The sequence below is a fragment of the Macaca fascicularis genome, chromosome 3 (genome assembly GCF_037993035.2).
Source record: "Macaca fascicularis isolate 582-1 chromosome 3, T2T-MFA8v1.1".
Lineage (NCBI taxonomy): Eukaryota > Metazoa > Chordata > Mammalia > Primates > Cercopithecidae > Macaca > Macaca fascicularis.
Window position 1 is genome coordinate 121,992,333 of NC_088377.1, and position 15,516 is coordinate 122,007,848.

The 15,516-nt window shown below is 36.1% G+C and overlaps 1 protein-coding gene across 2 annotated transcripts in view; it reads right to left on the bottom strand.

Annotated features, from left to right (window-relative positions):
* The window catches only part of NXPH1 (neurexophilin 1), a 328,472-nt gene that overhangs the window by 298,928 nt on the left and 14,028 nt on the right, over window positions 1-15,516 (bottom strand). Inside the window, exon 3 of one of the 2 annotated variants that reach the window (XM_074035436.1) lies at window positions 13,997-14,159. The exons of the other annotated variant lie outside the window; for it this stretch is intronic. Coding sequence (XP_073891537.1) covers window positions 13,997-14,020 — 24 coding nt within the window. The 5' untranslated portion in view covers window positions 14,021-14,159. The remainder of the gene's footprint in view (window positions 1-13,996; window positions 14,160-15,516) is intronic. 2 annotated transcript variants of the gene reach the window in all.

A 15,516-nucleotide genomic window follows, 5' to 3' on the forward strand; every position in this document is an offset into this window, starting at 1 on the left:
TGGACTTTAACTTATAGGTAACAGATGGCTATCAAATAATTTGAAAAAGAGGAATACTAGCATCTTTGTTTTTAACAAAGAAAAAATCCTAAAAGAGTGAAAAGGATGAATTGAAGTGGCAAGTGGTCACAGATAAGGAGCTCTCATACATTGTTGGTAAAAGGTTTTACGGGGGGCTATAAAGATGTCTAGGGATGGCTAAGAAAGAAGGAGGTTAAATGGAGACAGATTATTAAGTGGAATTGATACAATTTGGCAGCTGATTAGATATGGGGGAAAAGGAAGAGTGAGGAGTGAAGGACAAAGAGCACTGGTAATTGTCAAACGGGATTATGCAGGAGCATGTAAGAGCCACTAAGGTAGAGAACAAAGAAAAGGAGGAAGAGGAAGAGGAGAGATGTCTCTGGGAACATACAGTTTTGAACAAAAGATATGAACAGAAATATGAATCAGGAACTCCTAAGAAAGGTCCAAATGACAGACGAAGGTCCAAGTATGTAGTAGTAGAAATGCCAGCAATAGTCAACATTTATTAATTGCCTATTTTCTGCCAGACACTGTACAAAACCCCTTAAATAATCTTTAATCCCTCAAAACCTCCATTTTACAGATAAGGAAACTAAACTTAGAAAGCTTAAGTGACTAACTCAAAAAGGGAATGAACAGTCCATAGAACAAAGCAATATAAATGGCCTTAGGCACATAAAAGGTACTCAACCTCACTCTAAGTAAATGCAAATAATTGAAATAAGTACCTATTTTTTATCTAAGAAAATACTAATAATCAAAAAGTTGGAAAGGGTAGAAAAACAGCTCTCATATACACTCTTAGTGGAAACATAACTTGAGACAATTTTGAAGGGCAATTTGGAAATATCTATCAAAATTTTAAATTGCCATTCACTTTCAAGAATTTGTAATAGTGATATAACTGCACATAATAGTGTATGTGTGTGTGTGTGGTCATTGCAACACTTTATATTTTCAAAGGGTTAAAAAATACATAAATGTCTATTTGAGGACCTCAATAAATAAATTACAGTCCATGATACAAAAAAATACTATGTGGCCATGAAAAAAAAAATGAGATACATTTAAAGATATGAAAAAAAAATGAGATACATTTAAAGATACCATTTAGTAATACCTCCAAGATGGTAAGTGAAAAAGAAGGAAGTGTCAGTATATATAAATATGCCTCAATTTGTGTTTTCGAGGAGCAGTATGTATTTCACTTTTGAGAATTTCAAATCTACTATAAAAGGCTTATTTTCCATTGCCTTGGCTATGACTGAAGAATTACCCCTAAACTTATGAATTATATGTGTCAATAAATTCCATTGTTTGCTTAAAAAGTAAAGAATTTTCTGGACTAGAAGGGAGATTACAAAAGAGAAAGGAATCTATGTAACACCTACCTCAAGTAAGAGATTAAAGTGAAGCTGGGTGGCAACTTGGTAGTCTGTAACATCTCTTCAAACTTTGTTAGTCTAACTATAAAATGAGCCTCTCAATCCAGCAATTCCACTTTTAGCAATTTATTCAAAGGAAATAACTAAGTAAACACAAAATGATACGCAGATAAATAACATAGTGATAAGAGTAAAAGGATAAAAGAAATGCGCAAAGGTATTCATCTCAAGTATTCTGTTTTATTTTTTCATTGGCAAATAAAAATTATATATATTTATCATGTACAACACGTTGTTTTGATATCTATACATTGTGGGATCAGCATTTTATCTAATGCAAACAAAAAAACCTGAAAATAATGTAAATGTTCCAGGAGACTGGAAGGAGCATAGCTTAGCAGTTAAGGCATAGTCTGTGGAGCCTGCTTTCCTGCAATTGAATCTCAGCTCTGTCATCATTAGCTGTGTAACTGTGGGAAACTATTTGACCTCTGTACACTTCAATTTTTTCTCCATTTCTCAGTGATGACAATAGCAGAAACTATATCAGGGAGTTGTTATCTAGATTAAATGAGTTAACGTTTGTAAAGTGCCTAGCACATATATGTTTCTTAAATACATAAAATATTTATAAATTATAATACAAGGCCGAGTGCAGTGGCTTACACCTGTAATCCCAGCACTTTGGGAGGCCAAGGCGGGCGGATCATGAGGTAAAGAGATTGAGGCCATGCTGGCCAACATGGTAAAACTCCGTTACTACTAAAAATACAAAACTTAGCTGGGTGTGGTGGTGTGCACCTGTAGTCCCAGCTACTTGGGAGGCTGAGGTGGGAGAATCACTTGAACCCGTGAGGCAGAGGTTGCAGTAAGCTGAGATCAGGCCACTGCACTCCAGCCTGGGTGACAAGAGAGACTCCATCTCAAAAAGATAAACAGATAGATAGATAGAGACATAGAGACATAGATATATATAACAATGTGGTCATTTAAGAGAGTAATGATTTTAAGAAAAGAACATTGAGCTATATTAATATAAAATATACTACATATAAACCCCAAGTAGCTTGTGGAGTATGACTCCATTTGTGTTAAATGATGTTTAAGTGTATGTAGGTGTGCGTGCATGCACACGTGTGTATATTCTTGAAGTGAGCAAAACAATAAAGCTATTTGGATTTGAGGAAAATTTCAGTGACCTAGATAATGCTATCTACTTCACATTAACAATACCATCTTCAGAGTCTCTACAAAGCCTTCCCCTATCTTAGAGTCTCCTTAATTCTTTTCAACTTTTCTATTTTTTCTCTCTACCTTAGAACTTGAGAGTAGCTGAACTTACTCTTTCTTCAACTGGTGTTTTACACAAAAGAAGAGAGAAAGGGAAAAAAAATACAACCTGGAGAATGAGAAAGGGATTTTTGCCAATTGGAATCTCTTCCTAACCATGTAATGTGACAGAGGGAGGATGGAGAATTGAAAACTGAACAATTAGAGACCGAATGCTAGGGGGCATGGTTCACTCCCCAAATGTTCTCTTCCTCTGCAACCCTGTGCTGAGATCTTCTCCAAGCAATTATCCAATCTTTGTTTATTTTCATAACCCTTTAAGTAGACAATGGCTACCACATTTTTAGTCCATCCAATACTTATCCATCAGTGTAAGGCAGTTTTTTAATACCTAATATTGAAATGATCCAAACACAAATAGCCAAAAGTAAAGGAAATGAAGATGAGGAAATGTGATGAGGCCCTATTGAGTGTGAGGTACTTTCACATGGATTATTTCATTGATTTTTCACAAAGTCTTAGGAGATGATCACTCCAATCTTCCTTTTTGTAGATAGGCAACAGATGTTTGACTGTCGTTGAATAATTTTTCCAAAGATAGATGGTCAATAATTGGAAGTGCTGAGATTCACACTCAAGCATGTCCATTACAAGGTTCATGTTGTTTTCCTTTCTACTTTCCGTTATGCAAGAAACAAAAACCTGGAGTGCAATAACCATTCAAAACACTGTTGGCTTATTTCCCCTAACTTTCTACTCATCTAGAGGGATCAGAGCTACGCATGTCCAATGGTCAATGCAAAATGTAAAACCTTCTCATTGAATCTAAACCTTCCCATTGATCACATTCTATTACTAACTAAACAAACCTGCTTCAGGAAAGTCCTAAGGTGGGTGCCATGCAAAGAGAAGTCAAGTTTGCTATCAAGGCTCAAACCCCTAAATTTGTACTCTGCTGCTTGATTTTAAAGAATTCTTAACAAAAATACAGTCCAAAACAGCAACAACTAAATGGACGAGGAAAGATAGATATAAAGACAGCCCCTCTTTACTTTCATCTTTTTTTGGAATGGGAAGTCTAAGGCCATTAGGGAGAATAAATTAAAAAGATAAGAGGTATAAAATTAGTAAATAATAAATTTCAGTTAAAATTTTTTTACTATATGTGCTGCTGAAGCAATCACAAATTTTATATAAAATTAACAAAAGTTTAACTTCAAAAATCTAGCCTAGGGAAAAATGATATATTTATATCATCCTTATATTTGTAAATTAAATATTTACTGAGCTTCTTTTGTCTAAAAATAAGCTTTTGATTTACTCATCTGAACAAAACTAACAGAAGACCTAACATGGAAACAAGGAAGGTCACACATTGAAATATAATTCTACAGAAAGTCACTTATTCAATTAAACCTTTGGGGTTGTCACAGCATAGCTGTTTGGCTAAGCATCCATGTTTTGTATAACTCATGTTTGCTTTTATTTTCAAGGGATCTTCAGCCCTGTAACATTCATTCATGAATTCATTTGTGCAACAAATATTTATTGCATATCTGGGTCTACATTGCTTTCTGTCATATTCTTTACAGACACATGGACTTCATAATGGGATTTTATATCTACTGCACATCCTTACTCTTTTCCCCTAGATTTTCCTTACCCCTTCCACTCCATTTCAATGCTTTTGCTGCCTCAACCTCAGTCTCTTTCAGTCTTGAGGACCCATAGTGGACAAGTTTAGTAGACTGGAATCAAAGCTGAAGTCATTAGTAGGGAAAAGCAGTGACTGCATTTGCATTAATATTTCTAGAAGAAAGAAGATGGCAGGGCAGAGTACAATTACACATTTTAACCAAATTAAACTGAAAATGCAGTTTAACATTTTAAAACTCTGGCACTCAAAGTTGTTTTCTCTATTGATGAAACTGTAATTATACTATTGGGCAATTTAATTAGTTTTGTGTTTTATTACAGAAGTCTACGATTCTGCCTAAATAGAGTTAAATTAATGGAATATAAATCGGTTTGTCACATCTCCAAGAACTTTTGTGAAGGGTGTTTGGCTTTAATTTGTAAAATCCAGTAAAGTCTCTACATGATAAAATTAATCATCCTTCTCTCATATCATTTCATCTAGAATTCAGGTAAAAATGAATAATTTTATGTCCTCATTAACCACTTTCCATGCAAAATACTAAAATTCTTAGATAAGCATTAAATTATTAGACCACAGAGACAATCCAAGATGTTCATTAAGTTAACTCCTTCTCCTTGGAAAAAAAAAAAAATCAAGGAAAAATCATGACTAGATCAGAATCAAAAAGCTACTTTGTGGTAAAGGGAATGTTTTATGTAATTACAGTTTTATGAGTAAGAATGCTCCCAAGACAACAATCAATTTATAGATTTAGTTTAGGGAAAGGAAGGAGTCATTTGCTCCTTCTTAACCTTGCCCCAAAATTCTATTTCCATGCCAGGAGGCATCTTTTCAAGTAGTTGTGTAAAGTGATTCCTTCTATCAAGATCATTTCAACCTACTAAATGTGCAGTGTTTTACTCATAATTCCTACTCTACGAAGTTATGGTAAACCCTACTGTTCTTTCTCCTTCTCGTCTTCTCTCTCCTTAAAGGTTATTCTTTCAACGACTCTATTAAATAGTTAACCAAATGCCACAATCATCACTTTACATATAAGAAAACTGAGACTTCAAGAAACTGAATGACCGAGAGCAGTTTATTGTAGGAGAAATACTGAAGGACATGAAGTGAAAGTCTGGGATTCTCTTCTTAAGTCCCCCTAAAACTAGCTATGTGATCTTGAATTAGTCACTTCATCACTCTTTGGTTCATTTTCTTTAGGAATAAGGTTGAGGGGATCAAGTAAATTAACTCCAAATTACTTTTCAGCTCTACATTCTAAGCCTTACCCAAAACTGAGAATCTGTATCAGGGTGTATTAGGAAACTGCATTAGAATGTTTTCTCTATCAATGTGTCAATTCTGATCCAGTATATATCAACCACAGCATGCATCTGTGGATTGTTTCCTTCCCCCACTTAGAAAGAGGTTCTGGAACTGCCTGAGAATATTCCTCATCTGGTCTTCTTCCCACTAGTCAGTTCCATAGACCCTAAAGTCAATGATTCCGCATGTCTCTTTGCAACACCATTGTTCATCTTTTCACATCAGTACAGTCCCACAGATTATATAGGAGAAAGTGCAGAATATATACAATCAGATTAAATCTCAATTGCACTAGCGCTAACATTTTATTTTTATGGAACAGCACTTATTTTCATAATTTTTGAAATGTATCAGTTCCAGTTAAAATTTTTCTCAAATAATTAAATAAGAACATTTAATATGACATTATTAAGAATTGCTTTGGGAACCTGATCTGGCATCTAACTCTTAAAGGAAGAAAGTGAACCATTCCTGGCCTTGGTTCTTGAAATGAAGAAATTGGGCTGAATTGTTTCTAATTTTGTATAGCTTTAACTTTTTTTTTCAATTATTTTAATCAATGGCAACAAAGATGACAGAAATGACAACCTTGGTCTTAAAGAAACACATCAATACACATACATAGCCTGCACTTAGTCTTTGCCAGAAGGCTGAGAAGCAAGGGATAAGTATGCAAATATTTTAGGTGAGCCATGACTGAGCACTCCAGTCAAGGAGAATGCTGAGAAAATACAAGTATGAACAATGGGAGAATGCCAGGAACTATAAGAGACCAAATAGACCAATGAAATTGTCTTACCTGCCTTCTGAGGTGCCTTTCAAGTGTGTTTTTTTGTTTTGTTTTGTTTATTTAAGAAAAAAACAAGCAAGAATTAGGGCAATGGAAAGCATTCTACCAAAGGAAAAAAAAAAGTATGTGACTAGACCCTCTGTTTTCCAACTATGTTAAGAATGTGGGCCTCCAGGCCTAGCTGTCACAGGCACTGTGATTCTTTGCTGCATAGCTTGACAAGTGCCTTCTCCATCAGTGTACCAATCCTGAACTAGCCACAGATTGCATCTCTGGGTTGTTTTCTTCCCCCATTTAGGAAGAGGCTCTGTGATTGAGAAAATTAAGACTACATAGATGAGAGAAGTAGACATTTATTTCCATTTGTGTCAGTTGCCTACTGTTGTAAAATGGTTGCACAGCAAAGAGAATTTCTTCAAGGCCACCAGAAATTAAGTGGAAAAGTCAAGAATTAATGCCTCTTCCACAGCTAAAGAGTTTGAAAACACCACTTAACAGTCATTTTAAAATGGGAAGAACCCCAAGTTCCTATACAATGTTTTTAAAAACCCTCGTGTCAAGCATAAATATTCAATTGACCTTTGTGGACATTAGGGATTCTTTGTCCTAGATGCCAGGGATAATGTTTGGAAGATACTGTGCCACCATTTTAGAGACCTTATCTAGGCTGTGGTGGGGAGAGTGGTAAAAATGGAGAGTTATAAATCACTGGCAAGGAATAAACTTAAAACACAAATCAAAAGCAAAATGTCTCTTTCACCAAGCTAGACCTTACCCATGGAAAAGATATAAAAGGGCAACATGCCTTCAACTGTAAGTCTCATAAAGTCAGACATGTGTTTCTTACTGCAGTTAATTGAATATAGCTTTATGGATTTAGATGTACAAAGTTATGGATAATAGAAAAATGCAACTACCTTTGTTTTGGTTTTTCAGCTCAAAATCAAATAGACCAAAAAAAGTTACATTTTCAAGCCTGTCAAATTTCTCTTTCGCCATGATTCACTGACCCCTGGTATGTCATGTCTGGCCTGGAAGAGAAGTAGATGTCATTCCAACAAGACCTCTGTTTCCTTAAACCTGCAATTCCATTCATCATTTTTTGTCACATGCTGAGCACACAGAGCCACTTGGACCAGACTCAAGGTCCCACAGCCTCTGAATTCTACAGAGTTAGACAGATTATATTGTAAAATTGATGAAATTATTGTAACATTAGAATCAAGAAATAGCGATGAACCATTACAATATGCATTCATTATTATTTCCAATTCAGTGATCAACAAGGTAATCAGCTACTACCAAGACAAACCAGAATTCTATCTCCCTTACAAACATAGTATTGTTAGGTAAAGTCCTCCTTAGTAACATATTAGATTTTCACCTTTATGTCGATGGGGAAGCAGTAAAATCTTGTGGCTTTAATTTCTGTCATAGGCAAGATGGAAATCAGCAGACTACAGTTCTCATTCCAACATGTGTAACCCAGGTAAGACAATTAACTACCCTATGCCTTATATTCACCACTTATCAAATGACTTACCCATGCCTGGCTTTCCTCTCTTCCCATTTCAGAGCAGAGGCTACATCTAGAAAACTGCCTAATGACCTTGCAAGAATTATGTGTACCATTCCAAAGAATTTTCCTTTTCTATAAGGGTCAGGAAATAAATGATTGGCAAGGAAATATCCCCTAGGACACATGGGAAGAAAACCCTGCCATCTCATATTTGGTTTGAACAAATTATAAGTATGGCAAGGTACATTGTAACAAGTCACTTCATGTTTTATAGGCTAGTGGCTCCAATAGAATCTGATATTGAATATTGGCCCAAATCCTTTTGGAAGAATCAACAAAAAGTGGATGCTGATAAGCAGCAGGCAATTTCCTCCCAACTTGTGTTCTCAAACAGCCTATAAGAGTTGAAATTCCAGGCTGGAACATTGCTCAAATTCTGATCCTTTCTGGGAAGTAACATTCTCTCTGGACAGTAATGGCAATGCAGGCCACAAGGCTGTGCAGATGGTGTACAGAAAGAGGGAAGTCTGTTCTCATTGTGAGCTGAAATGTCCTGGCTAGGAAATAATGTTTTACCTTTCACCCTTCTGCTAAAGCTGTAACAGTTCTGATTTCCATTAAAAAATCCACTCATTTCCTTTTTCAATGGCACCACGAATGAAAATAGGGCCAGAGTTATACCCCAAGACACAATATACTGTACCTCAATTTTCTTCATGTATGGAATATCATGACAACTGATTAAAGTCTCAGGATTAGTCTTTGAAAGTAGCCACAAGTTGCTCTTTAATTTAAGCCAATTTATTTTTTTTAGTGCTATGCCACCATTCTGTGAACACAGCTTTAGTCTCCTTTTATTAGATTTATGTATAGGAGAACCGACAAGACAGTGGGTGGAATAATTTATTGATTCATATGAGAGTCTAACAAAAAATAATGGCATGGCATACCATTGCAAGGTTACCTCTGATAATCTAAGACACAAACATGTAGCCCTCTGGCCCATGATTTATTCTACTGTTAATGATTACCCAAATGAAGAAATCAGCATCATAAATTAGACTTGTAGACTATTTTTAATGTCTTTTGCAATTATCAAAGGAAACATACTTCTTTGAAATCTCTTCATCCATTTTCTGTCTCTGAAACACAACTTACCATGAGCACATAAATATAATGCAGTGGCTCCTAGGAAAGATGACTGTCTAATGTAGTAAGCCCCAAGAATGGAGAAATTTATGATTCACTAAGAGTGTCATATTGACCAATCAGAATGTGGACTCTAGTTTCAATAATGGGATTCCAGTGAGCACTGAGTGCTGGAAAAGTTGACTTACTCTAACTCTACCACAAGCCACCAATGTACCTCTAGAGCCACGTTTCTCTTTTTAAAGAGCCTTTTTGCACTTATTGGTAATTTTGAGTATATCATAGAGGAGAAGAGATATGGTGGGGGTCAGAAAGAGGGGCTAGTGACCAATGTATGTCATTAGAAAATCTTCTATATCTAGCTCTGTGAGTGGCCCTAATTTTGACACTTCCCAATCACAATACAAGTCAAATTTACAAATGAACAAAGGGCTTGGAAAAACTGAAACATCCTGTAGAAGGAGAAGCATGATGCACAAAACAGAGGATAAATGCTTTGTCTCAGATCTTGTGGTGGTTAAAATCTATCTCCCCTCTAAATTCTAAACACCTAAGACATTGAAAATTATCCATTATTTCAACCATATCACAGAGTTCACTGGTAAACTACCAGGTTCCAAAGGCAGTCCACTAACTTTCTCTTTCAAAATTCAATTTGACAGATTCCTTTTTTAAACTTTCATTTTAAGTTCAGGGGTACAAGTGCAGGTTTGTTACATAGGTGTCATGGGGGGTTGTTGTACAGATTATTTCATCACCCAGATATTATGCCTAGTACCCATTAGTTATTCTTCCTGATCCTCTTCCTCCTCCCACCCTCCACTCTCCAAAAGGCCCCAGTGTGTGTTGATCTCCTATATGCGTCCATGTGTTATCATTTAGCTCGAAGCACTTGTAAGTGCAAACATGTGGTATTTGGTTTTCTGTTCCTTAGTTTGCTAAGGAGAAAGACCATTCAACCCAGCAATGCCATTACTGGATATGTGTCCAAAAGAATATAAATCACTCTATTATAAATACACATGCATGCATATGTTCACTGCAGCACTATTCACAATAGCAAAGATGTGGAATCAACCTAAATGCCCATCAATGATAGACTGGATAAAGAAAATTTGGTACATATATATGATGGAATACTATGCAGTCATTAAAAAAAAAAAAAACAAGATCATGTCCTTTGCAGGGACATAGATGAAGCTGGAAGCCATTATCCTAAGCAAACCAACAACTTTCTTAAAACCATTATGTGTAAAGCATATGTTAGAAGAATTAATCACTTCTGAGATTCAAGAGTACCAATATCATTAGTCCTCAGAGCAACTATAACCTACACAATACAGATATTCCTCTGCTAAGGTAGTTTAATAAATAAAAGATTTTAAATTTTCTTAAAGCAAATGGTTCTTTACAACTCATGATTAAGAGCATATTTGTTCATATACTAAGTTTATAAAACAACCCCACTGCAAAATGCCATGGTTGGAAATAAAAATGCCGTGTTCGGAATATACAGCCACCTTGGCAACAAATTATGCATTTCTATAATATTTTGGGTGGTGATGCATGTTTGATGTTTGGGTGGGTTTTTTGTCTCTTTTCTGCTGATTAAAATATTTATAATGATTTTCAGATGTTCGGTGACTAAGGCAAGTTGCATGTCAATTGTTTAGCTCATTGGAGAGGGTAATAGTTTTATGATAACAGTTTCTGAATACAGTATAAATACAAATACAAGTATTTCTTTCTTCCTCTCCTCCCTCTTTCCCCTTTTCTTCTCTCCTTCTGATTCTATAAAAAAGAAAAAAGTATCTTTGAAAATCAACTTAATGCTTTCTGTCTTTTAGACCATTTTAGTTTCCAAACTGGAGTGAAATTTCTGGTATGTTATTATTAGCTCTGTTCTTGCCAGAGGCCTGAAGAAATTATATTCCTGCGGTACATGTTCTGATGAGACTTTTCCCAGAAAAGCAAACTAAGAAGTACACTCATCTTCTGGGCTGTCAGAAGTAGCAATCTGCATTGATGCTTCTTACCAAGAAGGATCCAGTTAATTTTTGTCAATATACTTACAAAAACAGAAAATTGTGAAGTGGCTCTAGTATCAATCCCCAGGACCACCTCACCCTACCCCCACTCTATTTATCAGACACCAACTTCTATAATCCCAAGAAATTTAGGAAAACTAAGATATGTCTTTAGGATGCCCACTAGAAAAACAAGTCAAACATTTGAATTAGAAGCATGGAAAACGCTTTCTTTTCCCCTCTTTCCATCACACAACTAAATGACTTTGCCTAGGATCCTAACTAATTGCTTGAATTCTCCACCATGAATAATCTGACCTATTAAATCAACATCACACATTCACAGTTCTACCCCCAAGGCCTTTACATCGCCTTACAAAGGGAGCTGTAAAACATGATGAAGAATCAAGGCTGTCAATGAGATTCTAGCCTATCAAGGAACAAAGACATTAAGGGAGATAAAAATGCCTTCAGTGGATATAATCAACCAAAAATGGGAATAGGAGGAATATTTAACAGGTCCATGGTACAGCTATTTAACTGAAGTTTCATCAGTGACGGTAACATATTTAAAGAAAGAATATTTCAAAAAGACCGGATGGGCTTGTCAGCATAGAAAACTTGGATTCAGTTATTGGATTGGAAAGGAAAGTACTCTAAATAGTGTTTCAGATATTCTTCTCACAAGAAAAGGGTATATCAAAAGGGTATTCTGGTGAGAGTCAGTTTATTTCTGAATATCTATTAACTCTAGAAGCACTGACAAAGTTCCATTTCCGGGCCTGGGACCAAATCAATTTCACCAGGCTGATGCAAGCTGCAGGATATCTGAATGGCTAATCAGTCAGTTTTCTTCTGTCAGATTTTCCTGTAACTGTGTACTGCCAAATTTTCATTCAAAAATTTTACCAGATCTTTAAGGAAAAGAGTACGGGCTATGTTCCATGAGATATATCATGGTGAACCCTATGCACCCAAGTCCATGAGGACCCTGAATGCCTACTGGAGAAAGGAGCATGAAAAAGAAATGGAAATACTCTTCTTGCCTATGCAGCAACCTTTCATAGCTCATGATCAACCTTTCTCAGTCAGCCATTTGAACACTGAAAAGACTACCACATAATTTATCATCCAAACCAGGATACTTCTGAATATAAGAGGATTTTTTTAATATATAGGCAATGGGCATAAAACAGAACTGTTCCAAGTAAACAGAGAAGTATTCTCTCACCTTAGTTGTATGGCCTTGGCCCCTGAATAATTGTCACACACCCACTCAGACAAGAGACTAATGCTTTTTAGTATCAAACAAAATCCAAAAGCCAAAAGCTTTTAAAAAAGAGCAGTCTCAATTCATTATTCAATAAACAAAATAATATTCCAAAGACAGAAAAACCTAGGATGACATTGGTATGTTCATCTTCCCAAAATAATTTGTTCAGCTCAAGGTTAGTAAGAAAAAGAAACTCCTACTGCTGCTGATAAAGCCATCTGTGCTTCGGAAGCGGCTGACAGGTGTCTCCAGAAGAAGCAATCAAAAGTCATTAACGATCAAAATCATGACAATTAAATACAAGGATCTATCAGGGTTTTATTATCCAAATTGCAATAAAAAGAGTTCAGACACCCACTCTCTGAAAGACAGAACAGTCACTACTTTCCAAGTCTATTGGCTGCACTCTGTTATCGGGGTTCCTAAACCCTAATTCCTGAGGGATCTATAAGAAAAATCAATAAGCAAAAGGAACACAGATGATAGTTGGAAAAAAGCTAGAGCCCTCAAAATCTTTTAAATGCATATTCTTCCGCAGTGCAGATGTTCATCCAGACCACTTTTATAACTAAGGAAATATATTCTGGGAAGATTTGGCATTTTTTAAAGTTCAAAGTTGAAAGCACACATTCTATAAATAAATCTACAATGAAGTGCTAAAAGGTTTATTTCTGACTTCTTATTTCACAAACTAGGAACTAGGCATTAAAATATTGGGTCATAAAATGCTTAAAAAGTAGATTACTAGAAACTAATAGAACACATTATTATCTATTGAGCCAATGATGGGTCAAATGGCATTTTGAATTCTTGCGGAGAATATGAATATGACCTTCATGTATACCATTTACAGAAAGCAATTTTATTTACATTTTTAAATCCACATAAAGGTGAAAGATGATACTGCTGCAAAATGGAACATTTAATTTTTTGCCCCAAGGCATAACTAAGCTCTCCCAAGGTCAAATGTAGTACAAGACTGAAATGAAGCCAGACTCTCCTCCCTCATCTCTTACCAGAGAATTTCCACTTTGGGCAAAAGTATCTTGGATCTACTTTTATTTTTCAGAGATAGATGAATTCCTAGATCCAACATAGACTGAATAATTCTATACAATATTGTGAAGGAAGTTTTCTACTTTATCTTTAGATTACACATGCAGAATGCAGTGAAACACCTGTGCTAAATTAGTTGGATGTCGGAAACCCTTTTGACTGTATTAAACTAAGCAGATTTGAAGTTTCTTAGTTTGTATGATTGTGCAAATATTTCACTTCAAAAAGAGCATAGATTTGCATCCCCTTTTAAATCCAGTAAGCTGTCACCACGCAGGACTCATTAGGTTAAATGCCACAGGAAAGTTAGAGTTTATGCTCTGTATATATGGTTACCCCCTTAGAAGTGAACTCTGGTCTTCTCTCCCCACCTCCTGCTGCCAAGACATGGCAAATAATTCAAAAAACATGAGTGTAATTTGTTAGGAGAGATACAGATGTTATGCATCATTTTTAAATCTACTACAGATGACTGTGAGGGCTGTACTTTATGTCCCAGTCTCACTTCTTACCTTACCCTGAGGCCCAGGGATCATTTTTCATATTGGTCAGGTCAATAGATGCAGACTTCCTAAAACGCTTGTGTCCCACATGCCACGAGCAGAAGCTGCAGTCACAATCATCAGTATCAAGCTTGCATTTCTTAACTTTGTATCCCCATTTGATGGGAAGTCCCTAAAGAATAAAAACTGCATCTAATAAAACTACATAACTACAGTAGTAGCAACAGCAATTTTATGCACACCCCAGTTCCCCAAATAGGATTGGCCCAAAGGAGGGAGAAAAAAAGAACTCTTAATTAAAATGGAAGGCAACACAGTTATTTCTTTTGAAATATTTTTACAATGAGACTCTCCAGCACAAGCATAACATGGGGTAGTGATTAAAAGTCCTGGCTCAAGAATAAGACTGCCTGATATAGAATCTTGCCACCTTACACCAAACACACTCTCAATGCCTCAATTTCCTCATCTATAAAATGGGGTATTATCAACCATATCACTAGCATGAGCATACTAATATGTTAAGAGTAAAGATATTAATATGACCTAATATTAATAGTACCTGTCATCTCATAGGATCATTAAAAGAAATAAATGGGAAAAAAAAAAACTCCATGTTAAGGTCCTGGCACAGTGCTTGACTCAGAATATAAACAGAAATATGGAACATTTTATCCTTTGTAGTAGTCTTTACACCTTCCCCATTTTAATGTCAAATATAAAACAAAATAGTGTTTTTGTGTAGGAACTCTTTTTGGATACCCACAGCAATGCCTTGGAAGGGGGCATATGGTAACCTATACAAGATATCCTTAGCAGCACATGAGAGGGCTACTGTGGCTCTCATTCCACCAAACTGTTTCGACAAGTGCTTCCGGGGAGTTAATGTGTCACACTCAGGTATTCAGCTAGAATGAACTTCAATAGGGAAAAGTCCCCTGGACTTTAAAACCCAGTAGGCTATTATGAGTTTTGATTACACTGTGTGCAAATTTTAAAAGAATCTCAAGTGTTAAAAGTAATCTAAAGCAAATATTACTCACAAATTTATATTTAAAATCAGATCTTAATAAATGGCCATAGTGTTTTCCACCCGGAATTAAAACATCACAAGGATTCTCATCTCAATTAGGCAATCTATTTATTGAGCCTATTGATGATTTGTCTCTTCATTTCCATAAACATTGGCTAGTTGCTGTAGAAATGTCTTTTTTTTTTTTTTTTTTTTTTGGAGACTAAGTCTTGCTCTGTCTTCCAGGCTTGAGTGCAGTGGCATAATCTCAGCTCACAGCAACCTCCACCTCCCAGGTTCAAGCAATTCCCCTGCCTCAACCTCCCGAAGCTGGGACTACAGGTGTGCACCATCATGCCCAGCTAGTTTTTTGTATTTTAGTAGAGACAGGGTTTCACCATGTTGCCCAGGCTGGTCTCAAACTCCTAAGCTCAAGCAATCCACCCGCCTCGGCCTCCCAAAGTGCTAGGATTGCAGGCGTGAGTCACCGCACCCAGCCAAAATGTCCATTTTCTTC